At 51.0% G+C, this 27,153-nt stretch overlaps 2 protein-coding genes across 2 annotated transcripts; one reads left to right on the plus strand and one right to left on the minus strand.

Annotated features, from left to right (window-relative positions):
* Window positions 1-5,188: 5,188 nt before the first annotated feature.
* Window positions 5,189-26,946, plus strand: RASL12 (RAS like family 12). Its single transcript, XM_075535603.1, has 5 exons — window positions 5,189-5,447; window positions 7,193-7,249; window positions 15,798-15,871; window positions 16,553-16,743; window positions 19,508-26,946. The coding sequence occupies exons 1-5, from the start codon at window positions 5,345-5,347 to the stop codon at window positions 19,881-19,883; spliced, it is 801 nt and encodes a 266-aa protein (XP_075391718.1). The 5' UTR covers window positions 5,189-5,344; the 3' UTR covers window positions 19,884-26,946.
* Window positions 21,736-25,908, minus strand: SLC51B (SLC51 subunit beta). Its single transcript, XM_075535605.1, has 3 exons — window positions 25,746-25,908; window positions 23,366-23,456; window positions 21,736-22,112 (listed from the first exon to the last, which is right to left on the minus strand). Exons 1-3 carry the CDS (start codon window positions 25,831-25,833, stop codon window positions 21,908-21,910), a joined length of 384 nt encoding a protein of 127 aa, XP_075391720.1. The 5' UTR covers window positions 25,834-25,908; the 3' UTR covers window positions 21,736-21,907.
* Window positions 26,947-27,153: the final 207 nt, after the last annotated feature.

The following is a 27,153-nucleotide window of genomic DNA, read 5'->3' on the forward strand; positions in this document are numbered from 1 at the left end:
CAAGGCACTGTTGTAAGCATTTTTCTCATGTATTGGCTGCTATAACCCTCCAACAATCTTATAAAAAGATAGTACTGCTTTCCCCCACGTAATAGATAGTAGTCATTTATTGCCTTCAGCAACCCTGCACATTAGATAGTAATGACCCCTGTTTCATAGATGAAGTTCAATCATCTACCCAAGGTCATGTGGCTAGATAGTAGCAGAGCTAGGCTTGGAATGCAGCCACTGATTTCATAGCAGTGGTTGGAACCCTTTCATACAGTTATGAAGTTCTACTTCATAACCATAATTTTGCTACTGTTATGAACCAGGTGACCCCTGTGAAAGGGTCATTTGACCCCCACAACGGGGTCACGACCCACAAGGTGAGAACCACTCCTCTAGAGCATGTGTGCCTTTAAGTGCCATGCTTTACTGCCTATGTTACAAATGCTAGGCAGTCATCTGACATCGGAGCTAATGGTAGAGCACCCAGGGCCACATAGGGAAATATACTTGCCCAGGGCCACATGGTTTGGAGCAACAGCCCCAGACCTCCTGCTGTGTACCCCAGGGCACTTTTCTCATGGTACAGCACTTTCCTGGGTAATCAGCTAAGACTGGATTCCAGAGTGTCCAATGGAAGGGAGCTTAGTGACTCTGGAGTCACGGGACAGGTCTACACAGGATGGAATCTAGCAGTCAGCAGACACTCACTGCCCCAGCTTCACCCAAAGCCCCACATGGAGAGAAGGGAGTTACTCACAGGGACCAAGAAGGAAGGGGATGGGGGAGGAAAAAGGGAATGACCCTTCTCTTAGCTCTGTATGCACAGACCTTCACATATGAGAAAGGTTCATGGAAAATGGAGTGAAAAGATCTTGGAAAATGTCCATGAGCTTTTGACAGCCCCTGGTTGGAGTTTGCAGACCCAACACTGAGGTACTTCCCCTGCCAGGGCACTCCCACTTGGGCCACTCCATCAAAGTGGGGCTGGGGCGTTGGAGTCACTTGGACAAGCCTGGGAAGCCAGAGGCCCCAAGGAAGAGGCAGCCAGAAATAGCAAGGACACTCTTGCCCTAGGGACCAGACAGGAAGAGGGGGAGAGGATGGAGGAGGTGACCAAGAGCCCCCGCGAGCACCATCTCAGGCCCGCTGCCAGTTCTCCTCCTTTCCTGAGGTCACACACTGTCTGGAAGGGCTGGAAGACTCAGATGACAGGCTGGACAGTCCTCTTTCTCAGGATGGGTCCTGCCTAGGTCCTTGTAGGTGTCCTCAGAGAGGGTGCCTTACTGTTGCCATTTCACAGATGAAGAAAGGGGGGCCTACAGATTAAATAAATGGCTTTTCCTTCTCTCGAATTGAGGATGTGGGTGGGACTGCGCTGAGCTCTGTCCATTGACCATAGGCCCTGCTCTCTATCCCCAACTCACCTACCCTTCCTCGCCCACAATAGCCTTGCCACATGCTTTGGGGAGGGAGACAGCTGCCTCATGCATTGCTGAAGCTAAAGGGCAGAGTCGGGGAGGGGCTGACAGGGGTCCAGGAGCTGTGGCCCAGTCCCTCCCAGATAGTTCATTCCAGGCACCTAGTAACTTCCAGGCTCTGCCTTTGCCTCTGCTTAGCTAGGGCAGGGAGAGTTTTTAAAGCCCAGGGTGCTGAGCAGAAACGTATCTAAGGGTGGGCCGGTATGGCATGTGTCCTGGGAGTCTCTTGAAGGAGGGGTGGGGCACCACTGAGCAGTTTCTGTTAACCACTAGAGTTTTCCTCACCAGCTGTGAGAAATCATTCAGCAAGTTAAAACGAATACTTCTATATTTGAGTGCTTCCACGGGTCAAGGCCGCCTGTCTGGATCTTGCTTGGCTGAGTGCAAAAAGAGAAGAAACAGGAACAAAGGACTTTGCGCACAGCCTAGACCAATGTACATCTGTGCAGGCCAGGAGGGCACAACTGTCGTTTTTGTGTGATGTGTTAAGGAAAAGATGAACGAGCTTGACTTGGAGTTTCACGCTGATCTGCTGTGAAAGAAGGGTGTCAGAGGTGTGGATGGGAGCCTTCGTAGGAGCTGTTTCCCACAGATATGCTTCTGATCCTGTGGAAGCTTGTTCCCTGGCCCACTTTTTCTCAAGTCCAGCCATGGCTCATTGGGCGGGGCCTCCCCCCCTCAGTAGCCAGGTAGTGGGGAGGGGCTCCACCAACGTGGGAGGTGGTGGCTGGAAGCCTGTTCAGGCCACACCCCAAGGGGGTGTTGTCTGCAGATGGTGAGAATCTCCTCCTCCAGCCCCTGAGTGTCCCCCTGAGATTTGGAGAGGATAAGGCGCTGTCCTGTCTGTGGGCAGCCCACGGATTTCTCAGGCCCTTTTCTCCACTTTGCAGATTAGCGGGTAGGGGCAAGGAGGTTGAGGCCTCAGCAGACTCTCTGAGCCTTTAAAGAGCACAGACCCAGCCCTGTTCACCGCAGTATCCACAGCGATTAGCACACAGTAGGGACACCGCAGGGGCCTGCGAAGGAAACTCCCAGACCCAGCCTGATAGGGAAGATGCAGCCCTTGCATTGGGAGACCTCCCAGTTGGAGTGGGCAAGTCTTGACCTTGCTACTCATGGTGATGTTTCTGCACACAGGGTAGGCAGTAGCTTGCACAGTCCGAGCCTGGGGAAGGAAGAGCACTGGCCTACGAGGCCAGCTTTCTCTCTGGGCTCTAATGCCGGAGCTACCACTGACTTACCAAAGTTACCCAACCTCTCCAGGCCCTACTTCTTTGTCTGCAAGGTAGAGTTTGGATCTGCTCTCTAAACCTGCCCAACTTTGCCATCTGCATTTATCATGAACAGCCACAGAAGTGACTGTCATGTTGTGCTTCCAGCAAAGCAGAAGAAATCATCCTTTGCCTTTAGGGGCCATGAACCAAGCTATAGATGGGGCCTTTTCATATTATCTAATCCCTAATATTACCCCAAGTTTACGGATGAGGAAATCAGATCCCTAAAGTAGCTTATTCCAGGATGTGGCGGTGACTGATTCTGAAGACCCTTTCAGCCCCCAGCGGGCATTTTTGGTTGCAAGCAGGCCACACTGAGGAGACTGAGGAAGGTGACTGGTTACAGCAGTGAGGTGGGCACTTTCCCATCTCAGACTAGAACGTGGCAGGCTTTGCACTAGTCTCCTCTGCATTATGAATTGGTCGCCCTTAGATGCCTTTAATGTCAAGGGACTTATTTCCTCCACAAGCAGTTTCTTCTGAAGAGAATAGCTCAAATTGAGCTAGCATCTGTCTCCTTGCAGCTTGCACCCACTGATTGGGCTGTTTTCAAGACTACAAAGCTGAGAACACAGAGTTTACATCGTTAGCCTGGCATCACCAAGTTGTGAAGGGGCAGAGGCCAAGTTTGGCCCCAGTTGAGTCCGTGGTGGGCAGTGCAAAGCTTGTCCTCTAGTCCCTAAGTGGCACTGGTTGTTGCCCCCTCGCGCCCCCATCCTGAACCATTCTGTTCTCCCAGGTGTGCAGTCAGCCCAGGGAGGTGGCTGAAAGTTGGCTCCCACATTCTCTCCTCCTACAACTCAAAGGGAAGCCATCGGCTATTTGCTGGGTGGAGGATTCTGGCCAGTGGGTGTAATCTAAACAAATTCTCCCCAACACCTTATAGTATTAATGACACTGACAGTTTACCCGAGCTCCCAGAAACACTGACGGCAGAGAAAGTTCTCATATTCTGTCAGACAAACCATTTTCCTTCGGAATTGAAAAGCTTTCCCACTGGGCTCTGACTCTGGCCCTAGCCAGACTCTGCCTGTTGACCTTGGCTTCTCTTGTGGGTGAAGGGGGACATAAGGTCAGTGTACTCCCCACTCTACCCTGAAGTTTCTGCAGAAGAAGTATTCCACAGTGTTCGAGAAAGGATCAGGACTCTCTGTGAGGTCTCAGTCACATCACGGAATTTTGAGGTTCATTTCCCGTTCCTTTAGTAGTTTGGGATGGGGCCACACCAGTCCAAAGAAGTGAGTTCCTTGTCTGAAGTCACCCACTGAAGGTATCCAGGTTCCTGATGTAGACCCTTTGCAATTTCTGCATCATGGCCCTGGGGTCCCAAGGATCACTAACCAGTCCCAAGAATGTTGTCGGCAAAAGGGAGTATCAAGTTTACACAAATAAAGTGTACCTCCAGAACATTATGGTGAATGAAGTAAGTCAGACACAACAGATTACACAGTGTATGATTCCCCTTATATGAAATGTCCAGGCTAGATAAACCTATAGAAACTGGAAATAGACTTGTGGTTGCCAGGGGCTGCCAAACCAAACCAAACTCACTGCCACCCCTACAGCACAGGGCCCCTGTGAGTTTCTGAGACTGTAACTCATTACAAGAGAACACCTCTTTGACCTGTGCAGTGGCAGCTGGTTTAGAACTGCCGACCTTGTGGTTATGTAGCCCACTGCATAACCACCGGCTAGGGCTCTTCCCAGGGGCTGCAGGGACAGGACAGGGACATGGGGGAATAGCTGCGTAAATGGCATGGGGTTGTCTTTTGAGATGATGGCGTGCTTAGGAACCAGATAGAAGGAGCAGTTGCATAGTATTGAGAATGTACTAAATTGTCACTGAATCGTCCACTTGAGAACGGTTAGTTTTATGTTATTTGAATTCCACCTCATTAAAAACACAGATCTAAAACGAGATGGCCCATTTGCACAGTTGATTCAAACACATGCAGCCCACTGGCTCTCCTCAGTGCCAGGGCAGGAAGCAGCCAGGTGGGCTTCTTGGCGCTGGACACAAAGGGCCCGGTAGGCTAGTCAGGGTCAAGGTGAGGTGAGAGGTGTGGCCTGGGTTCTTCACTGGAGTCCCCAGCAGAAGGGGATGTGGTAGGGGAAGCTGTGGTCATGTTGAAAGGGAAGACGTGGAACAGAACCTGGGGGGCTTCCTGGAGGAAGACAAAGGAAAGCATTTTCTTGGAGGTGGGAAGGGGCTTGGAAGTTCAAGGAAGATTGGAAACATCCGCCCCTCAATCCCCTGTCCCCCTGGGGGTCCTTCCGGCCTCCCTCACTACCCAGCTTGGCCCCAGTGGGGGCGCGGCCAGCGGAGCCCCCCCAGCGCTGGAGTGGGGCGCACGCCTCCCGGGGGTGGCTCCCACAGACCTTACAAGGCGTGTGGTGGCGCCGGGCGCCCCGCCCGGCCGGCCCGCGGCCCCTCCTCCTCCCGGCCGGTGGCTGGGCCCGGGACGCGGAGCGCGGGCCGGCCGAGACCCACGGAGCCCGCTGCCAGTGCCAGGGGAGCCCGCTCCCAGCGCCCCGACGGGCGGGCGCGCGGCTCAGGGGCCCTTCGGCCGAGGACCCCGTGTCCCTCTCTGGGGCGTCACCATGTCCTCGGTGTTCGGGAAACCCCGCGCGGGCAGCGGGCCACACAGTGCACCCCCCGAGGTCAACCTGGCCATCCTGGGGCGCCGCGGGGCCGGCAAGTCCGGTGAGTAGGGCTGGGCACAAGGAAGGGAAGGGACTAGGCGGGACCCGAGACGCGGGGAGCATCTGGACGGAGGGGACAGGTTGCTGTCGACTTAGGGGCGGGTTCCTCCACTGGCTTTGGGACCTTCTGCACCCCGGTGCCTTGGAAATGACTCGTGGTCTCCTTTCCCTGTGTGTTTCTGTTCACTCTGCTCTGTGCCCAGCACTGCCATCTCCTTCCAGGGTCTGCCCTTGCCTCTCTTCCCTGTGTCCCTACACTGCCATCTCTGACCCTTTTATCTCCTCCCTCTAGACCCTCTCCTGCATCAGCGCCCCCACTTTCCCAATGCCAAAGGGTTTAGATGCTAATTTGCCTAAGTCCCTCTTGCTGCTCTTGGTTTCTGTGGGGGTTAGGGCAAAGCCCCCTGACCACTGCAGGGTGACAATGGAAGGCACTGGATATTGGGATTTCCAAGGGAGGGGTCCGGGGGTGGGGGGTGGAGGCTCTGGGAAAAACTGGGTGTTCTGATCCAGTGGATTTCTTTCCAGCTGGGCCCTCTCTTGACTGTCTGGAAACACGCAAAGCTCCCAGGTGCCTGGGACTTGTCCTTGAGGAACCAAGATCTTGGACTGCCATTGAACTCATGTCTTTCGACACTGGATCTGTCTTCACCACTCCCGACAGCTCTCCTCTGACTGGGACTTGGGTTGGGGTGATGGTGGTCCCAGGCAGCTGAAGGGGAGAGGAGGGAGGAGGAGACACGCCACACCGACATTTTTGTTCATTTACAACCTAAGACCAGGCTGGCCTCCATTAGTGTGGGTTACCTTCCTCATGGTCTTCTCTAAGACTCCGAGAATGTTCTCCTCTCCCACCTTTGAAGGCAGCAGGGACAACACCGCCCCCTCCAACACTGACACCCCCCCACCCCCCAACTTAAATAGGCTCCCTGGAACCTGTTTTCTTCCCTTGGAAAAGTACTTAGTTATGTGAGCGCAGTTGAGTCAGTCACTGGGGCAGTTTAGCCAGGGACACAGGAATTTAAATGTAAACATATGTATTCCCTGGGGATTCATTTGCAAACGGACATGGTCCGAAATCCTGGGAAAGAATTCTTAAAGATCCTTCTTTAAGATATCACATTACTTGTTAGAGGCCCGAGTAAGTAATACTTGGCTTTAGGAGGTTAAATTCAGAACAAAATGAGGGTGCGTCTCACCTGGGGAGACCTTCCTTCTTAGAGCTTCACATTCTGTGGGGGCTTTAGGAGGGATCCCTGACTTCCAAGCTAGAATTGAGCCCTCGACTGTGTTATGTAGGGTGCAATCTTGTCTGGAAGGTCCTGAGTCTCCCAGAGATTGCCCGCCCTCAACTTGGCTTTCTATTTGGCTCTCTTACTTGTCCAGGGTGGGACATGTCTCCCCTCAGTCAAGGTTCTGTTTCACTGGCATGGCTCAGATTAAGTGACTGTGGGTCCTGACTCCTTACTCTGAGACTTCACAAACACGCCTTCGGCTGGCCTCTTACACACACACACACACACACACACACACACACACCATGAACACATAGAAAATTCTAGGGTGGGCCTGGGTAAACAGTGCTCTGCATTTCTGGTTTCTTTGGAACCCCTCACCCTGACCCCCACAGGTCAAGGCCTAGACCTCTGTCAAAGAAGGGATTGGGCAGTTGGGGTGGGGGGTGGGGATGAGGGTGGCGGCAGCCAGACATGCAGGGGAGACTCAACCTGTTTCTGCTCCTTACAGCCCTGACTGTGAAGTTTCTGACCAAGAGGTTCATCAGTGAATATGACCCCAATTTAGGTAAGGATCTAATCCTTGCTGTTCTTGCTGCCCCCTCTCTGTCAGCCCTGCCCCACCCCTCATCTCTCCCAGCCACCTCATTGGTGGGCCAGGCAGGTCCACTGGGCAGGGGAGAGAAGTAGTTACCAGGCTGACACATCTTGTGGGGAAAATGGTTTAAGCTCAGGTGTACCTCATAAATATTTCAGAATCAGTTCCAGACGATCGCAATAAAGTGAATGCAATTAAAAAAACCTTCCCAGTATATATAAAATTAGGTTTAACTCTACTATTAAGGCTGCATTATGAACAAGTCTGGAAGACCAAAATAGGACACGGAGATGCACAGTGCGCGTGAGCCTACTGCTGGACAACCGGTGCCATGAACTTCGGCAGTCTCTGTGCCACGCAATACAAACAAAGTGTGCCATGAATTTCGGCAGTCTCTGTGCCACGCAATACAAACAAAGTGTGCCATGAATTTCGGCAGTCTCTGTGCCACGCAATACAAAGTGTGCCCGCATCAGAAACCTACCCCTTTCGTAGCCCACTGCGCACAAGTTGGGGGCTGCTTCAGTTCGGAGTGCTTGCAGAAACTGGTTTGTCCCACATCTGAAGTCTGATGAGCTTATTAAAAAAAAAGAAGATATAACATAGCAAAAGAGTCACATCTGATTAGATATTGCTCTTGAACGTGGTCTCTTTTTCTTTAGCTGGCATTTCCTCAGGAAAGGTGGACAGGATATTTTGAAAAATTCTCGAGGGGTGCTTACTTCTGACCAGGTTTTTGTTTGGTGGAAATTTACACAACAGACCCCAAATCAAGCTCACTGGCCTAGTCAGTGCTGACTCACAGGGACCCTGTGCGTTTCTGAGACTGTCGCTGTTTCCACGAGTGGAAAGCCCAGTCTTTCTCCCCTGGAGCTATTGGTGGTTTCAAACTGTCGACCAGGAGGATTGCAGCCTGTTTCCTTACCACTACACTACACAACAAAGGATGTCCCAATTTACCAATGCAGTGACATTGGGCCACTGTTTGGGTTGCATGGCCTTTCTCGATATCCTTTCCCCAATTATTTTACTATCATTAATATAAACTCACTGCCCTTTGGCGTCTGCTGTCACTGTGAGCATGTATAGGTAATTCTTTTTAAGACGCACGGTGCTCAAGGCACATGGTTTTTTACTAATTAAACTAAACTATTATTTAGTGTAAAGATGACTTCAGGGGATAATTTCTGTTCAGATTTCCTCAGAGCAATAGTTGTGGGACTGGGGAAAAGGTGGAATTAATTATCCACACTAAATGACTCCAGACAGTCTGGATTCCATGAGAACTTGAAGTTCTAGTCTAGATTTCTCCTTCTTTTGATCATGATTCTCCTATAGAATTTTTGATCCCTAACCAGTTTTGGAGTCCCATGAGAAAATTCACCTCAATTGATCACTGTACCGTGGTTTATCGGGAAGAGGGGTGCACTGGTATTTGTCAGAACAGGATCTGAATCCTGACCCTGCCGCTTGCCAGCCGTGCGGCGCTGAGCCAGTCCCCTAGCCTCTCTGAGTCTCCATTTGTTCATCTACCAGATGGACAGAAAAACGCTCATTTTGGAGAATAGCCGTGTGTACCACTTAGTCTGCAGCAGGCAATGCATGCTCCTGTCCCTTTTCCTCTCTTTGGTTCCCAGCCGTGGTAGCTGCTGACATATTAACCAAATAAAGCAAAGTGTTTAGAAATCGGTTTAAATTCCTCAATTACCAGGAATTTTATGCCAAATAACTTCTTATATGGAACCGCAGTATGTAAAACAAGTGAAAGTGTGCTTTTGAGCATAAATGTAAAGTTCGCATTTTTATATTTACTCATCGTAAACGGTCTACTGAGCACAGAGGATCTTAGCTTCTTTTTCTCAGAGACTTTTTTTTTAGGACAGTTTGCAAAATAATTGTGCAGAAAGCACAGGAAGTTTGCCTGGGCTTCACCCACCCCTGCACTTCATTTCTCGTGCTAACATCTTGTTCTCGAGATGCATTGTTATGAATGAGGAGCTGATATTGGTTTGATATTCTTAACTAGAACCCGCAGTTCGCATTCGGGTCCACTCTTTGTGCTGTGCCATCTTCTGGATTTTGACCGTTCATGATGTCATGTGCCCCCCATTAGAGTATCATACAGAACCCTTTCACTGCCCTAAAGGTGATTTAGGGGTTCATTTTGTTTGGACCCTTAATGCCCATGACGGCAGGAATAAAAAAATCAGCGGGTGCAGTTCATTGAGCAGCAGATTTGCTACACAAGACAATTTAAGTTGTTGAAGAGTAAGTTTGAAGCCTCATGGGCATCTGTCCCAAACTGTGCTATTATCAACAGCCTCGCATGAATGTTTAGGCTGGACAATAAATAAGAAATACCGAAGAACTTTTAATGCATTTAAATTATGGTGTTGACAAAGAATATGTCTGTCAGAAACAAATATTTCTCAGGAGGCATACATCCAGAATGCTCCTTAGATGCAAGAATGGTAAGACTTTACTTCATACTTTGGACATGTTCTCAGTAGAGACTGGTCCCTAACTTGGTCCAATAGAAGGTCAGTGTAAAGAAGAAGACTGCCAAGGAGAGATGAATGCAGTGACTGCAACCACAGGCTCCAACATCAACATGACGGTGAGGATGGCCCAGGCCCAGGCAGTGCTTCATTCTGTTGCACACACCGCTCACTGCGAGTTGGCACTCACCCAGTTACACCTGACAGCAGCAACCACATAGGGGTTTTGATTACAAAACACATGATTTGTAGGGTGCACAAGTCAGTCCATAACAATACAGGATAAATCCACAAATTTGTATCCATGTGTCCACATGAGAACATATTATATAAGAAAGAATTCAACACGTTTAAATTCAAACATGCTACCATTTTTTTCCCAGTGACAGTCAAAGCTCAACATGAAAAGCAAAATTACCGCATAGTAAATGAGTATGCAGCTTTCTTCATAGGGTAATTATTATATTCATACACCTTCATTGTGTGAATTTTATTTTGGGTCTAAATATCTTGTTGCATATTTACAATTGCCTTGAAAATACAGGGTTTAATAACATGAGCTGACAAAGTGAAAGAATAAAACAATGATAAATGCGAAAAACAAGAATAAAGCCCCATGTCCCACCTCTTGATCCCTGCTTTATAGATTGGCTTCTCTCAGTAGCAGGATCTTATCCTTTTTGAAAATGGGGGTTACAAAACTATTTGTAGGCTTTCTTTTTTTGTAGTTGTTTTGTTTTCTTTTGTTTTTCTCTGTCTTGTTTTTGTGCTTATTATTGTCTCTGCATGGTCTATCTAGATAAGATAGGCAGGATAAACAATCTGGAGGAGAAAACAATGGGACCAAACGATTCTGGGAGGACATGGGAGAGGGGAAGGAGGGGAAAGGAAGTGGGCGTTAGCAAACCCATGGACAAAGGAACAACAAGTGATCCAAATCCGTGGCGAGGAGGCTATAAGAGGCCTGATAGGGCTTGGTCGAGGTTATGAGGGCAATGTAACCCAGAGGAATTACTGCAACCCAAATGAAGGCCAAACATGATAGTGGGACAAGAGGAAATAGAGGAAAGAAGTAGGAGGCAAAGGGCATTTATAGAGGTCTAAATACAGGCATGTATATATTTAAGTGTATTTATATATAACGATAGGAAAATAGATGTAGATATTTATATGTTAAGTATTAAGGTAGCAGATGAACATAGGGCCTCTACTCAAGTACTCCCTCAAGGAAAGAACACTTTGTTCTAATAACATGGCATTCTGTGATGCTCACCTTTCCAACATGATTGCTGAAGACAAAATGGGTGCTTTTATAAGCGAATGTGGTGAAGAAAGCTGATGGTGCTCGGCCATCAAAAGATATAGCATCTGGGGTCTTCAAGGATAGAGGATACACAAGCAGCCATCTAGCTGAGAAGCAACTAAGCCTACATGGAAGAAGCACACCAGCCTATGTGATCATGAGGTGTCGATGGGATCAGGTATCAGGCATCAAAGACCCAGAACAAAAGAGCCATGTCAATGTGAATGAGGGGGAGTGCAGAGTGAAGATCCAAAGTCCATCTGTAGACATTTGGACATCCCCTCACAGAAGGGTCACAAGGAAGAGACAAGCCAGTCAGAGTGCAGTACAGCACTGATGAAACATACAATTTTCCTCTAGTTCTTTAACTATCAGGATCCCCAATTCTACTTTACAAATCTGGCCAGACCAGAGCATGTACACATCAGGGCTGGAAACACAGGGAACCAGAACAGATAACCCCTCAGGACCAACAATGAGAGTAGTGAGAGGAGGGAAGGGGAAGGTGGGAAGAAAAGGGGAACTGATCACAATGATGGACATATAACCCTCTCCCTGGGAGACAGACAACAGAAAAGTGGGTGAAGGGAGACATTGGACAGTGTAAGTCATGGAAAAACAATTTTTTTTAAATTATCAAGGGTTCATGAGAGAAGGAAGGTGGGGGAAGGGGAACAATGAGCTGATACCAAGGGCTCAAGTAGAAAGAAAATGTTTTCAAAATGATGACAACATATGTACAATTGTGCTTGACACGATGGATGGATGTATGGATTGTGATAAGAGCTGTGTGAGCCCCCAATTAAATGATTTTTTAAAAAAAAGAAAATGAAAAAAATGGGGAAAAAAAGAAAGAAAGAAAATGGGGGTTACAATCTTGGACTATTTTCCCTACTCATAGAAATGGAATAAAGCATCTGTGGGACACCCTATGAGTCCCACAAAATGCAGTGCTTTATGGGCATCGGTTGGAACCCTCCATGGTATGGCACTGTCTGCAACAGGCTCGTCGGGTGTGGCCTGGAGGAAAGCACTCCTGAGCCCATTCGTGCCCACGAGCCTGTCAGCTCAGTCTGGAATCCTAGTATGGGGGCTGGAAAGAACCTCAGGATTATTTAGCCCTATGGCTCTTAGAATGTTTTTCCAGAAGTAACAGAAGCCCTTCTTTCAAGGAGATCCTAAACAGAAACTCAGAAAAAACAAGGGAGTTCCTTGGGTTAAGGCAAAGGCACAGAGCAAGTACCAGAATGACAGCCTAAAGGGACTGTCCCTCCAGGTTCAGTGTAATCACCTTTGTAATACAACAGAGGAAATAGGCCACAAGTGGGTTTGACTAGCAGAGACCAGCACCTCAAGGGAGTGGGGCACAGGATGGGCAGTGTGGTGGCTGACTCAGGAGCTGCTGGGAGAGGTGAGAGCATGAATCAGTCTGGGTGGGAGTATCGAGGACAGGAGGGAGGTGGGAGGAGCTGGAAAGAGTGCTTGGAAAAGGCAAGGGAGGATTCCCAAAGACAGATTCTCAGGACATACTTATGCTAAAATTATTCATGGTCTATCTGAAATTGTAAAAGGTAGTTAGGTATCTTGTATATTAGCTAATAACCACCCCACCCCCACCCCGCCCAGTCTCTCTTTCTCCCTGTTGACCTAATCCACAGCCCTCACATTGCCTCCATTGGAGGGGCCTTTTGTCACGCGGGTTCCGGCCTGCTGACCCTTTTCTTCAGTAGAGAAGGGTCTTGGAAGTTTGGGAATAGAGTCAGCCATGAGGCAGACATTGGCAAGCTAACGCTCCATCCTCTTCAAGAGGCTTCTAAGAACTTGAGTTCATTTGGGGGAGCCCCTGATGGTGGAGATTGGTTTTATTCATCCCCATGCTGCCATTTACTCCAGAACGAGGCACAACATAGATGTTCTGCATCACAGACTAAGTTTTGGTTTCAGGATTACCCTTTAAAGAAGAATTCTTCTGATTTCCATTTTACAAGTGGGGAAGTGGAGGCAGAGAGGACTGTTTACCTGGGATCACAGAGAACCTCAGGTGTGAACCTTCTGGGTGCGAGGCTCTTCTAGAATCCTCCATGTGAGTGAGCTAGATGCAGCTTGGAGTTGGAGATTTGTATGGCGCCGGCCTCTTGAAGCCTCAGTCTCCCCAGGAGGAGGATGAGACTAGTTGACTGCGTACCGTCTACGGGAGGACTGCTTTGCTTTGGATTGTAGTTGGCAGAGTTGCACTGACCGATCCCGTGCCTGTGAATGGGCTTTACCTTTGCTACTCCCCCTCCCTTCTCTCCACCTCTCTCTCTCTCTCTCTCTCTCTCTCTCACACACACACACACACACACACACCACGTTGGAGGGGCTGGGGCTCTGCTGGGTATCTCACCCAGTGGACCTCTGATACTGTGAGAACTGAGAACCAGAGCAACATCTCTCAGACTCTTCTAACCTTGCTGGCCTGGGAACTTCTGGTTTCTCTTGAGGCTATTGTTCAACTCTGGATTCTGTCTAGAACAAGCTAGAGGACCAGCTGATCCAATAGGACAGCCAAGCCTACAAACCTGTGTTCAAATTCCTTCTGCCCACGGAGTGCTAGGAGCCCTAGTGGCACAGTGGTTATGGGCTGGGCTGTGATCTACAAGGTTAGCAGTTTGAAACCATCAGCCACTCTGTGGGAGAAAGATAGGGCTTTCTACTCCCGTTCAGGTACAGTCTGAGAAATCCGCAGGGCAGTACTACTCTGTTTAATAGGGTTCTGTAGGGCAGCTCTGAGTTGGCATGACTAATGGCAGTGTGTTTGGCTTGATAGGGTGCTGTGTGGCCCTGGGCTATTCCTTATCATGGTCATTTTTCTACTATGGGGTTAACTAGACTCACTGTCATTGAGACAGTTCTGACTCAGAGCCGCCGTGTGCTACCTCAGAAGGCTGTGTGCTGTATGGGGCTGGGAGACCAGGCATGGGTGGGCAGAACAATGCTCTGTTTCGGTTTGTTTCTTTCAGCAGGGCATGAGCGGCAGGTGTGTGGCCGGGGCAGGGAGTGGGGACAGAGTGCTGTAAAGATGTCGATCAGACAACTCTGGCGTTAACATAAAGAAAAATCTGCACAAGATCTAGGGACAGCTCTCCACGGACCAAATATAGTTCAATATTTGGAACATTCTTTCCGTTCGAATTTTTGTCTTTGCATAAGAGCAGCTATTTTTCCAAGTCCCCCAAGCGGGCTGGGGACTGGAGCTGTCTGTGATTCATGCTGGATGCTACAGGACCTGGAATGTGGCCCGGTCTGGCTGCCAGGGGCCCCCACAGAGAAGTGTTGGACTGCGGACCCAGTGCTTGTCTGGGGTGTTCTTTTCCCAGTGGAATGCGGCCAGGAAGGCAGGGGCCCAGTTCTGTCTAGAGGGGCCTGCATCTGGGTCACTTGGGGCAGGCAGCAGCCAGGAAAAGTCAAAACCAAATGTGCACACATCCATGGACCCAGGCCACGGCAGGGAATGGGGAGAATGGTGGCCAGGGGGGCCAGAGGCCTCCTCTGTGTGCCTGGCCCCCCTGCTGCTTTCTCCTGTTTGAAGCAAGAGGATGGATTTAGAGCAGTGGTTCTCAACCTGCGGGTCGCGACCCCTTGGGAGTTGAACGGCCCTTTCATAGGGGTGGCCTGATTCATAACAGTAGCAAAATGACAGTGTTGAAGTAGCAACGAAATAATGTGGTGTTCCACCACGTGAGGAACTGTATGAAAGAGTCATGGCGTGAGCAAGGTTGAGGACCACTGATTTCAAGGAAGGGGAGAGGAAGGGAGGGACTGAGGGAGAATTGAGAATGAAAACGGTAAGAATCCAAATAAGGCCACGAGTGTTCCTCTTCCCCCACCTATGCCTGTTTTGACCACTGCACCATGGTGATGCAGGGTGTTATCACTGGGGGGCTGGGCCAAGGGGACACAGGAACTCTTTGTACTATTTTGCAACTTCTATGGAGTCTAAAATTATTCCCAAATAAAAAGCTTAAAAAAGAACAGATGAGCCTGCCCAGTGACAAGCTGTGGTGCAGCCCAGCCACCATGACTGCTTCCCAGAGGCACCGGGACCCTGCACGGGACGAGCTAGTGCAGGCTCAGCTCCTAGCACAGCACCTGGCCCAGAGGAAAGGCTTGGGAATGTGAACCAATGTTATCACATTCTTCTTCCATTTTGGAAGAAGCCATGGTTGACTGGGCCTCCCAGCTTGACAGCATCCCACATCTGCCCCCAAGCCAATACCTGCGACCAAACCATGCTCCTCTGCTGAGAGGGTCACGCAGATCAGGCCTTCTGGATGAGACCCCACCCTCTGCCTTCCATCCGAGCTCCTTGCAGTGGGCGGTGCAGCTCCTGAGGTCCACACCATTTACTGGGGCCACGGCCATGCTCCATGCTGTCTACCCTGCCTGCTTGGTGACCTTGTCTCAGAACATAGTCCCGTGCCCCAGGCATGCTCTATGAGTGACCTCTGACCTTGTGAGTAGCGTCTCCAAGGTAGGAAGTTCTGCCCCTGGGTCCTCCATGTGGATCTATGACAAGACCCTTCCCTGGGCCCTAGCTCAGCCAGCCCCAGAGCAGATTCCAGGAATCCATCCCAAGGCCCACAGGGTTCAGCACAGAGGCACGATGGCTCTCAGACCTCGTCTCCCAGAGAGGTGACCTGCCTACCTCTGACTGAGCTGCCTGTCTGTGTTGCAGAGGACACCTACAGCTCTGAGGAGACCGTGGACCACCAGCCTGTCCTCCTGAGAGTCATGGACACAGCAGACCCGGTAACTGTCCCTCATTCCCAACGGGTGCTGAGTCCATACACTATGCATGCCCGGCACAGAACCTCAGGGGGAAGCCATCTCTTTTAAGCTCCACTTTGCTCTATGACCCTGACCTCTCTGGGCCTGAATGGTTTCATTTGTCACATGGGAAGGGGTGGGACAGGGGCTGGGGAGGCCTGATGGTTGCTGCAGAGCCCCCTGAACCTCCAGGCCCTGTGGAGACATGCACAAATATGTACACGGACCCTCTTGGCGAACACCACTGGACCAAAGCCCCTCCCACTGCCATGCACATAAGCATGTGCTCACCACACACACTCGTACGCACACCTCCTCCCACCACCCAGGCTGGATTCCAGTTACTCTCTGAAGCCACAGGGCAGCGCAACCTTGGCCCCACAATCTTGGTGCCCAGGGATGGCCAGGGCTTCCCAGGAGCCATGCCAGAGGCTTTGGCTCTGTGTCCGACAGGTTAAGGTCTCCAAGCTCCTAATGGGGTGGTGGGAGGGACGTTCATGAGACAATGTCCCCTTTCAGGCCAAGCCAAGTTCACCCTGAAATGGCCCTTTGCCAAGGGCTCTTCCGGGAGCAGTGGACAAAGGCCCTGGGAGGGGCAGCTCATGTGAGGCCTTTACCCTAACCTTCCTTGCACCTGACCTGGGGTTCCCTCCTCTACCCCAGGACACTCCCAGGAACTGTGACCGCTACCTGCAGTGGGCCCATGCCTTCCTGGTGGTGTACAGCGTCGACAGCCGCCAAAGCTTTGAGGGCAGCACCAGGTACCTGGAGCTGCTCGCGCTACATGCCAGGGAGACCCAGCGCAGCTTCCCAGCAGTACTGCTGGGCAACAAGCTGGACATGGCCCAGCACAGGTGAGCACAGGCGCTGCCCCACGCCCAAAGCCCACCTGCCTCCGTCATGAAGGGGTGCACAGACATCAGGGACTTTTTGACCGCCAGGAACAGCTGTTAGCTGCCGTCTGGTCAATTCCAGCCATGCACACAGAGTAGGCCGCTGCAGAGAGAAGCAGATGGCCAGGGCTGTCTTCACAGGTCTCTTTGGGTGGCTCACACTGTCCGCCTTCTGGCCACCAGGGACTACACCAAGAATCATAACTCATGCACTGCCAGCAAGTCAGTTCTCACGCAGACCAGCCTGTGGGACAGGGTAGAACTGCCCTTCTAGTTCAGGCCAAAGGCAGCCAAGGGCAAGAATGGAAGGACCCTTGGGGTGCACAGGAACCCCAGCGCCAGAAAGGAAGCCGCTCCTTTCATCCCTCTGGGACCCCCTGGGTCTATTGTGACCTCACCATTTTGTGCAGAGTCTCTGTGACCTGCCATTCCCACTCCCAAGGCTGACTCAGTACCCAGCTCCAAAGCCAGGCACGGAGACTGACTGATCTGCTCTCACCGCCCCTAAGCATGCGCCCAGGCTTTCTCTCAGTCACCATGCTGGAAGCAGGTTCTCATACTCAGGGTAGACGTGGGTTTGAGCCAGAGGTCGCAGACTGGGCCAGAGGGCAGATTACCACAGAATGCTACAGTCGTATTTTAATTGGCTGGCACCCGTTTTTTTAAAAATGGGATTGGAATGTTTCGGAGGTAGAGCGTGTTTACACCCTCTGACCACAGGCCCCGTCCCTCCCTGCCAATGGTTGGCCTCTACCCTCTCTCCAAATCCAGTTGTCTGCCTGCCTCCTCGGGGCATTTGAGATTGATACCTACATCTGAAGAGCGGTCCCACTGGACTTCAGTATTCCTACCATGTGACCACTCCACCAGCCAGGGAGGAGGAGCAGGGATGCATGTGTACCGGGAAGGGATGTGGCTGGAAATAACCTTCCTCTAACCAGGGGTCAGAGCCAAGCATGGGAGACCCTCCCTGCGCACCCCTGCTCATGCCCCAAAATTTCACCGACTCTGTGCTCGCAAGATGGGGACCCTTTGCTTAGAATACGTCAGATGGGTGATGGAAAGATGGAAGGATGTGACCTCATAAAGGTGGGGCCACAGCCCTCAGACCCAGACAGGTGACGTCTCTGGAATGAGGACGTCCTAAGTAGCATCTTAAGGCCATTGGCGGTGGTCCTGGAGGAGTCACAGAGCACACAAGAGGGGTGAGGAGATTCAACATGGAAAACAAACTACAGACCACTGACTCCAACCCTAACCTGGCCAAAGGGACTGTCTCAGACTTTGGGAGCAAATAACAATGGGCACAGGGCTCAAGTCCACTACAAACCAGTGTGACAGTGCACGCCCATGTCTTCCTTCGGCCGGGCTCTAGGGTGGGTGGATCGGGAGTTGGTGGGCACGGGAAATATCACTTCTGGCCCAGTCTTTGTCAGTGCATCCCACGAGTGGCTTGGCAGAGCTCAGGTTCCAAATCCACAGGTAACTTTCTCACCAGGTTGCCAAAAATAAGAAAAAAATTATGTCCTCTGTGTGTCACCTGTTCACGGGCACGTGTGTACGTGGGGGCCTTGTTTCTGAATACCCAATCATCACACACTCGGTGACAAAGTCACAGGGTCAGGCTCATCATAAAAGTCGACAATACAAGTATCTTTCAGAGAGGTTCCTGAGGGCATGGGTGGGGAGTAGATTGGCCCTAACCCTTGTACGCTCTTTCGCTACTTGCCCCACCTGCTGGTCCCCTGCTCCTGTCAAATTAACCCTGATGGAGAAACCTTTTCCTGGTTCAGACACACCAGACTCTCCCACCGAGAAAGGTCAGGGCTTCTATGCCTGTAAAATATTTACAGCCTCAGAAACTCTGTGTAGGAATGTGCCCCCCCACCCCCACTGTTGTCCTCATGAAGGGTTGTTGAGGCAGCGCAGCAGTGGGTGGTGGCCAGGAGGTTTCAGCTGGTAGAAGCTTGGTCTCAATACCCAGCACCCTGCCTCTTCTTCCTTTTGTATATCCGCCCCTGTCTACAGCCAAGCTTAGTTTTCCTCCCATAGGTTTTAAGTAGGAAACAAGCAGAACATCTTCAGTTATAACCAGCCCGTCCCACCATCGTGGGAGCTGGTCTGGGATCAAGGTGGGAATAGGTGCGACTCTCTCTTCCCTACTTCCCTCATGAAGTGTCGTCACCCTGCTCTCTTTGGCTTGTCCTCGGGAAGGTAGACACACCTCCTGCCAGCTCACCTCAGCCCTTGGTGCCTCGGAGGTCTGACACACTTTGATCCAAACCCCTGCTGTTCTGTAGAGCGGACCCCACAGATCAGGGCCACAGGGAATCCACCTCCTGCCAAGGGACCCATGTCTTGGCAGGAAGAGATGGGGCTGGAAGTGGTCTTCTTTCTCTGGACACAGAACCTAGCATGGGGGACACTGTACCAGCTCCACCCTTTCTCCTAGCTGCACGCCCCAATTCTGGCCCTGGTGACATGAGCCAGACCGACTATGTGCCAGGTGCCATGCTAGGCATGAGCCACAACTTGTCTGTGGTACCCTCACAACCGCTTCATGAAGCAGATCTCATCGCCCCATTCTACTGATGGGAAAATGGAGAATCAGAGATGAATCCGACACAAGTTTGCCCCACTGCAAGTCAGGGAGCTGGCGGAGAACAAGATGTGCCCGGTTAGAAGGTATTCTAACTTATCTTCCCGCCCCCCTTCTCCTTGCCAGACAGGTGACCAAGGCCGAGGGCACGGCTCTGGCAGGCAGGTTCGGGTGCCTGTTTTTCGAGGTCTCTGCCTGCCTGGACTTCGAGCACGTGCAGCATGTCTTCCACGAGGCGGTCCGGGAGGCCCGGCGGGAGCTGGGGAAGAGCCCCCTGGCCCGACCCCTCTTCATCTCTGAGGAGAGGGCCCTGCCACACCAGGCCCCGCTCACTGCCCGGCACGGGCTGGCCAGCTGCACCTTCAACACGCTCTCCACCATCAACCTGAAGGAGATGCCCACCGTGGCCCAGGCCAAGCTGGTCACCGTGAAGTCATCCCGGGCCCAGAGCAAGCGCAAGGCCCCTGCCCTCACCCTACTGAAGGGCTTCAAGATCTTCTGAGGCCACTCTCACTGTCCCTGACTTGGTGGCTGGGCAGGGCTGTGCGAGCACCAGCATTTCCCTCTGGTGGACAGCTGCCCCTTCCTGCAGGGCCAAGCTGTGTCCCCAACAGTCACTGTGTGAGCTGAAGGGACAAGCAGGACCATTGCTCCTGTTGACTCCGGATGCTCGTCTCCAGGGACCTGACAGGAAAACAGCCTCTGTGGCAGCCCAGAACGTCCCTGTCAAGCCTGCTGACATCACTGCTGCAGAAACAGCCGATGAGCTCTACAGAAGGTCCCTGTAGGTGTGTAGACGAAGCAGCCTGCTGGAGACAGCTGGGCTGCTAGCGCCACCCGGTGTGCAGGAAGGGCAGGGCAGGGACTGTTTGGGCAGCTGGAACAGGGCATTCCCATTGTCTTCTGATCGCACAGAAGCCGGAGGCAAGGCCTGCGACTAACAACCCACTGTTTTCCCAAGAGGAATCTAGTCAGAATGATCTTATGGGGCAGGCTAGCATAAATCCCAAGAAGGGCTATTTCCAGCACGTTTTGTCTCCTCAGCAAAAGTCGAGGGGCAGATTATGGGGTATACACTGTGCGGGGACTCCCAGGTTTCCTGTGCTAGTTGGCACGGGGCCCACACCCCCACCTCCACAGAACCTCAAGCTCTGTCTTCTCAAGTGTAATGATCGAAAGTGCAGAGCGGAGTCTCTGTCCAGGGACCATCACCTAGAACTCCAGGGCATCCACAGAGAAGCACCCACAGAGAGGCACCCACAGAGAGGCACCCACAGAGGAGCACCCACAGAGAGGCACCCACAGGCATTCGCAGCACGTCCCTGGCTCACCGGGAGAAGCACAGTGTATAAAGTATACCTGTCTACAGTGTGATCGGGGAGAAAGAAGCTGCGCTCTACTCCTGTAAAGAATTAGTCTTGCAAACCCACCAGGCACCTCTACCCTGTCCTAAATGGTTGCTATCAGTTGGCATCAACTTGATGGCAATGAGATTTTTGGGGGGGAATTGTGATATAAAGGAGCACTGGTGGCACTGTGGTTAAAGCATTCAACTCCTAATAGAAAGGTCAGTGGTTCAGGCCCATGTTGAAGACCTTGGGAAGCCCAGGGGGAAGTTCCACACTGATGTACAGGGTTATCAGAATTGGTTCAATGGTGGTGGATTTCTGGTTTAATTTTTGGTAGCCTGGTCTGGTGGACCCAATCAGGCCCCTTGGCAGTGGGTCTGAGTGTTCAAAGGCCGCTTTTGTACAGAAGAACCTTGCAGGAGTATGGGGTGTGTAAGGCACATTTGTGCATGAGGTGCTTGGTGTTGCCATCTTCAGCTTATACCAACGACAGTGACTCAGACACAGGATCAGGATATGCTCTTGGATGCTGAGGGGACTTGGGGTCCCACTTTAGAAGAAGGTGTTAGAAAAGTGTCTCAGAGGTGGGAAAGTCCCACAGGGGTGGGGGTTTGTTTTGGGTTTCAACCTTGTTTACCATGGAGCACCTGGCTTGAGGAGTGCTTTCTTGGACGCAGGGCACATGCTTCAGTAAAGGTTCTAAGGCGCTGCGGGGTGGTAGGGATGAGTCAGGAATCGGAATCCAGGGTCCCGCCCCATCTCCTCTCAGCTATCCCAGGAGTGTGGATTGCGAACCACAACTCACACCCAGCCTCTGGCTCCCTTTGATGGAGAGGCAGGCAGAGGGGTCCCAGTGGAGCTGGGAACCCCTCCAGACCTCTGGCTGAGAATCCTGACCCCGAGGTCCGTTACAGATTGGCCCCCTTGTTCCAAGCCACCCTTAGGTGTGAGCCACCGTGGTCTGACCAAGCTATGCGAGTCTAGCTGCCGACCTCCAAAGGCATTTTTAATAAAAGGTGCGGTGGTTTTTATAGAACATTCTCAGTTGAATTGCCGTTCTTTTCATGTTACGGGCTAACAACAGATTAGGCTGCAAACCTGAGACATTTCAGGCCAGTGAGCCTGTCCAAGGCCCTGCCCACGGCCTGGCCAGGGATGGTGCTGCTCTGGACTCGCACTAGCTCTCAGATTCTGATGGGCCTGGAAGGAGAACTGATGGGCTGTCTCTCTCCTTTAACTCGATTACTCCTTGGTCCGAGTTTGGGGCTTCGGATAGCAGAGTCTCTCTCTGGGCATCGACACTGTTATCACCTTGGTTTGGGGCCTCAGCCAAATAGAGGGCTCCTGGAGGTTGTTTTTCCAGTGACAGCATCTTTCTATTTCTGCAAAGAGAGGAAACACTTTTGAATGTGTGCTCCCTGTGCTGGGAAGCTCAGTGGTTAGGTCAGGAGAGGGCTTGGGGTCCCAACTGGGTTAGGGGAAACCCTGTTGGCTGCTTGGAGAACGGCTGGGGAGACACTGAGATGGACTGATGCTCCTTTGGCAGTGACACCACTGACATGCACCACCCACCCACCAAGTTCTCAGCACCACCTATGAGCCACCTGATAAGCAACCCACTCTACTAACAGGGGATAGAATGTGGCTCATTTGTGCTTTGCTTCCATCTCCGAACTCTGAATCCTGTGCTCTTTTCACCAAGACACTGCCTGGGTCCTGGGACTGTCACCCCACTTAGGGCAGGCAGGGCCTGGCCAACCCACCCTCTACCCCCTGAAGAAACTCGTTCAGAAAATCCCTGGGGAATTTCCTTACTTCCTTCTCTGGACCAGCTGATACCCGCCAGCCACGATGTGTGCCCCTGCATTCCAGACGCTGTGGGATTCCGTCCTTCACACCTCACCAGCCTACCTTCCATTAGCTCTCCCAAATCCTCCTCCTCCCTCCTTGCTGGTTTTGCTCAGTACACTCCAAACCTCACGATTGTATGGACAATCAGCTGGGCTCCGGCCCTCAGGGAAGTCTCCAGTTAGTCCCGGCTGCACGTGAGTCACACTCAGGTCTGTTAGGTCAAAACCAGCCAAGGCCAGGCCACTACTCTCTCCTTTAATCTTCTGCTTGGGCTCATTCTGCTGTGCATCCACGTGGTTAAAGCGCATGACAATGCTAAAACCTTCCCAGGAGCCTCAGCTGATCTCTCTACCTCTCTCTCCCTCCCCCCCCCCCCCGCCACCCCCTCCTCTGTAGTTGGCCTTGGAGTAGGGGAAGGCTACCTCTTTTGCCCTATTTCTACACTGTCCACGACTTCCTTATCACTCGCCACCGTCCCAGGAGGCAGAAGGCCCTCATTACTTCATTTAGAGATGACGCGTTGGTGGAGCAGCGTCGGTGGAGTGGCAGAGCTGGCATTTGAACCGGGTCTATGCAACTGCCGGCAAAGCCAGAGATCATAACAGACACAGCAGCCCCGGCTGGGGTGGGGGTGGTCATCAGGGAGGCGGCTGTTTCTTCTACCATTGCCCTCAAGAGGCCCTCAAGGCTCCATTTTCCTGAACCAGACAGTGAATCATCACAGCCTTTAAGTGACCCCTGCCGAGGCCCCCTCCATAAGTCACCCTCAGGGCCCCCTCCTCACCTGTTTGCCCGGATACTCCTTATCAGGAGGACAGTGCTTATGATGAACACCAGGAAGGCCAGGGTGAGGATGGCATAATTCCAAGGAGATGCTGGGGAGGGGCAAACAAGACAGCTTTGAAAGAAGGGCCAGGTGTCCCGCAGGCCCGTAGAGGGTAGTTTGCTCAGAGCAAACTCGCCTCATCAATTGCCCCCCTGCTGCGGACTGGGTGCCGTGGGGAGCTGAGCCCCTGCTCTGGAAGACCACCCCTCTAAGAGAGAGCATGGCCAGACAGATGACCACCTCTCTCTAGAGAGGCCCTCATCCTGAAGACGGCACTGCAGTTGGGACAGCGAGAAGAATCGGTAGGGAAAGAGGTTGGGCAGAGCAACTGCCCCATCTTCAGTTTGGCCGGTGAGTGGCCTTGTGTGGTTTGGGAAAGGGCGGCAGGGACAGTGGAGCTGGATTTATCATAACAACTGGCCACTGAGAATACATAAAGTGGTGACACAAAGTGGAAAGGACAAGAAGCGAGGCCCCGTCCATCCTCAGAGTGCCCTGCTTAGAATGCTCATCTTCACACACTGCGGGCCCAATTTCTTCACTTCCTGCAAGTCTGTCTTCACATGTCTCCTCCCCATGCAGATCTTAATGTTGTTCTGTGCTGTTTTGACGGGTCTGACTCGTAGGCAGCCAGTGTCCAAGGGAACAAACACTGCCTGTCCCGCTTCACCTTCCCCACTGTTGTTAAGCTGAGACCTTCCTTGTAGCCTGTGTCGGTCCATCTCTTTCTGGGTTGTCCTCGATTCGGTTGACCCTCTACTTTACCAAGCTTCATGTCTTTTACCAGGGCTGGTCTCTCCTGATAACGCGTCCAAAGTGTGGAAGCCAAGTCTCACTTCCCTCACTTCTGAGGAGCGTCCTGGCTCACCTTTTCCAAGGCAGACCTTACTGGACCACATAGTCCAAGGTTGAAAGGCCTCTTCCCTTGTCACACACTTCCCATTCCTCTTCTTGCATTACGGTCTCTTTTTCTTACTCACCACAAACACACTTGGCATTTTAGTTATTTTTCCTGATTATTTCCTGTCTCCTCCACTGTAATTGTGCGCTCCATGGAGGATGAAGGTTTCTATGTTTTATTCACTCCTGTAACCCCGGTGCCTGGCACGCTGTAGGAGCTGAGTAGACATTTGTTGAGTGATTGGATAAATGAGAAGAGTGGCCATACCCTGAGAGGAGGGAGCTTTCATTTGATCCCACATTCTATGACTAGCCCCACGTCTTGGTCATGGAGCATGCAGCCTCAGGCCCCCACCATGGAAAAGTGCACATTCTATCGGGGGCTCCAGTCACGTGCTGTTCTTAGTATTGAGGAGTGTCACCATATATACATGCATACATACATATGTACATACACACACGCATGCACCAGCATATACACATACGAGGGGGTACCTCTCCCACCCCCCAAAAAAACGGAAAAAGTTCCACTTGGCAGAGCTTTTGTAGTACACATTTGTCCTGTTTGGTGAGCGTTGAGCAACTTGCTCTGAGTTAGTGCACCCAGTGGCGTCACCTGGGAAGGTTCTCTCTGGTCACAGTGAATTTTTTCATAAAAGCGGTTTCACTCGAACCTCATTTCTTGTGATGACTAATTTATGAGAACAGAGTTTGGCTGTGAAATTTTGTTTCTTGCTTGGGAAAAATGCCACAGAAACTGTTGTAATGTTGAACACGGCTTACATGGACAGCGCTATGGGAAAAAACTCAAGTGTATGAGTGGTTTTCTTGTTTCAAAAAAGATGAAATGCCGATTGATGACAAATCTCATTATGGACGTCTGTCAACTTCCCGAAGGGATGAAAATGTCAACTTATAGAACTTTTGGAGTTTGTTCCACCAGGTCAGACTATTAATCAAGCTTTCTATTTAGAGGTTCTGAAAAGATTGCGTGACAAAAAAGGCCTGATTTGTGGCAGACAAGGGACTGGTTTTGCCACCACGACAATGCACTTGCTCACGCAGCCATCTCAGTGTGCCGATTTTGGGCAAAAACCAGCATGCCTCTCTTGCCCCATGCACCTTACTCACCTGACCTCGCTCCGTGTGACTTCTTTTTGTTTTTAAGAATGAAGAGGGACATGAAAGGACAGCGATTTGACGATTTAGAAGAGGTAAAGAAAAATAAAACAAACAAACAGATGCGTTTGAAAAATGTTCCAAGAATGGAATCACAGATTTGACAAATGTATGAAGTGTAATGGAGAGTGCTTTGAAGGTGATAAGGTTGTTTTGTTAAAAAAAATTAAAATACATAGCTTTGGGGAAAAAATTAGTTTTTTTAAATACCCCCTCGTATATACATACAAACACAGACCCCAAATATCTTGCTACTTACCGTCTTCTACCCGAAAAACCCAAAGCACCTCTTCCAGTAACTCCTGAGACACAGCTGGGTCTCTGGCAAACCCCTCACTGTGCTCCATGCTTCTCCTAGCTCAGGTGTGCTCCCAGCAACAGTCTTCAGAGCCCCCTTAGCTCCCGCTGTCCTTCTGGCCCACCACCCCTGGAAGTAAAGCAAAGGTGATTGGAGCGCTGCTGCCAGGGAGTCCCTGGGTGGTACAACTCAAGGTTAAATGCAGGACTGCTACCCGAAAGGGTTTATGGTCTGAACCTACCCCGAGGTTTATCAGAAGGAAGAACTGGTGGTCTGCTTGTGAAAAGTCACCACCTTGAAGATGCTATAGGGCAGCACTGACTACACAGCAACTGAGAACAGCCATGCCCTAGCCCAGACTGCAAACAGCTCGCACTCCAGAGCACAGGGAGGGGAGAGGCAGAGAGCATCGGATGAGAGCGACTCAAATCTTTGTTAAAACATATCGTAGAAGGATCCTTGATGTGAGAGTGAGCACAGAGCCCTGCAGAGCTCAGCTTTATTGTTTTGCCCACCACACATCCCCACCCAATTTACGCATTCCCCAACACTTCTTTTGCTGAGGAAAAAAATAAGGAGCTGATACCTAGGGCTCAAGTAGAAAGTAAATGTTTGGAGAATGATGATGGCAACAAATGTACAAATGTGCTCGACACAATGGATGGATGGATGGATTGTGATAACAGTTGTACCAGCCCCCAATAAAATGATTTTTTAAAGAAAAAAAAATGGTGCTCATGGGATAGCCAATCACAAGCCCCTGCCTTATCCATGTGACTGAGATGGGCCTATCACAGTCTTTCCTGGGGATTGACACACTAACAACCCAGACCTGAGGTCAAGAGACCAGCAAAGGTCTAATGCTCTGGCTGCTGAAACTTCTGATCCTGAGGCCTGATTGGTAAGTGTAGCCCTCAATCCTACAACCCCCCTGGTAATGTCTTTAATTCAGGGATGAATTTTCAGCGTTGGTTTCTGTGTTTGCCACTGAAGAACCTGAACCCACACTCCATGGAAATCCATTTGTGCAAAATAAAGCTGGTTACGTGGTGCTTTCAAAATTGGTCAGAAGAACACAATTTTTGATGTTCTTGAATCCTCTTTACTATTACTCATTTACCAATTGAACCACATTTTCAATTAAAATAGATTTTTAGAAAGTTTATATGAAAGGGCTTTAGAAAATTCATGGAAAAATTCCAGTACCTTTTTAATTCCATTTTTTTCTACAAGCTTTTTGAAGCCCTCTCAGCCATCCAAGCTACAGTTGGTCTCTGTTCACATGGAGCAATAGAAGAATAAATTCAAGCCAAACTCACTGCCACTGAGTACACCCTCACCATAGTGATCCTCTAAAACAGAACAGCCC

This window comes from Tenrec ecaudatus, chromosome 17, assembly GCF_050624435.1.
Source record: "Tenrec ecaudatus isolate mTenEca1 chromosome 17, mTenEca1.hap1, whole genome shotgun sequence".
Lineage (NCBI taxonomy): Eukaryota > Metazoa > Chordata > Mammalia > Afrosoricida > Tenrecidae > Tenrec > Tenrec ecaudatus.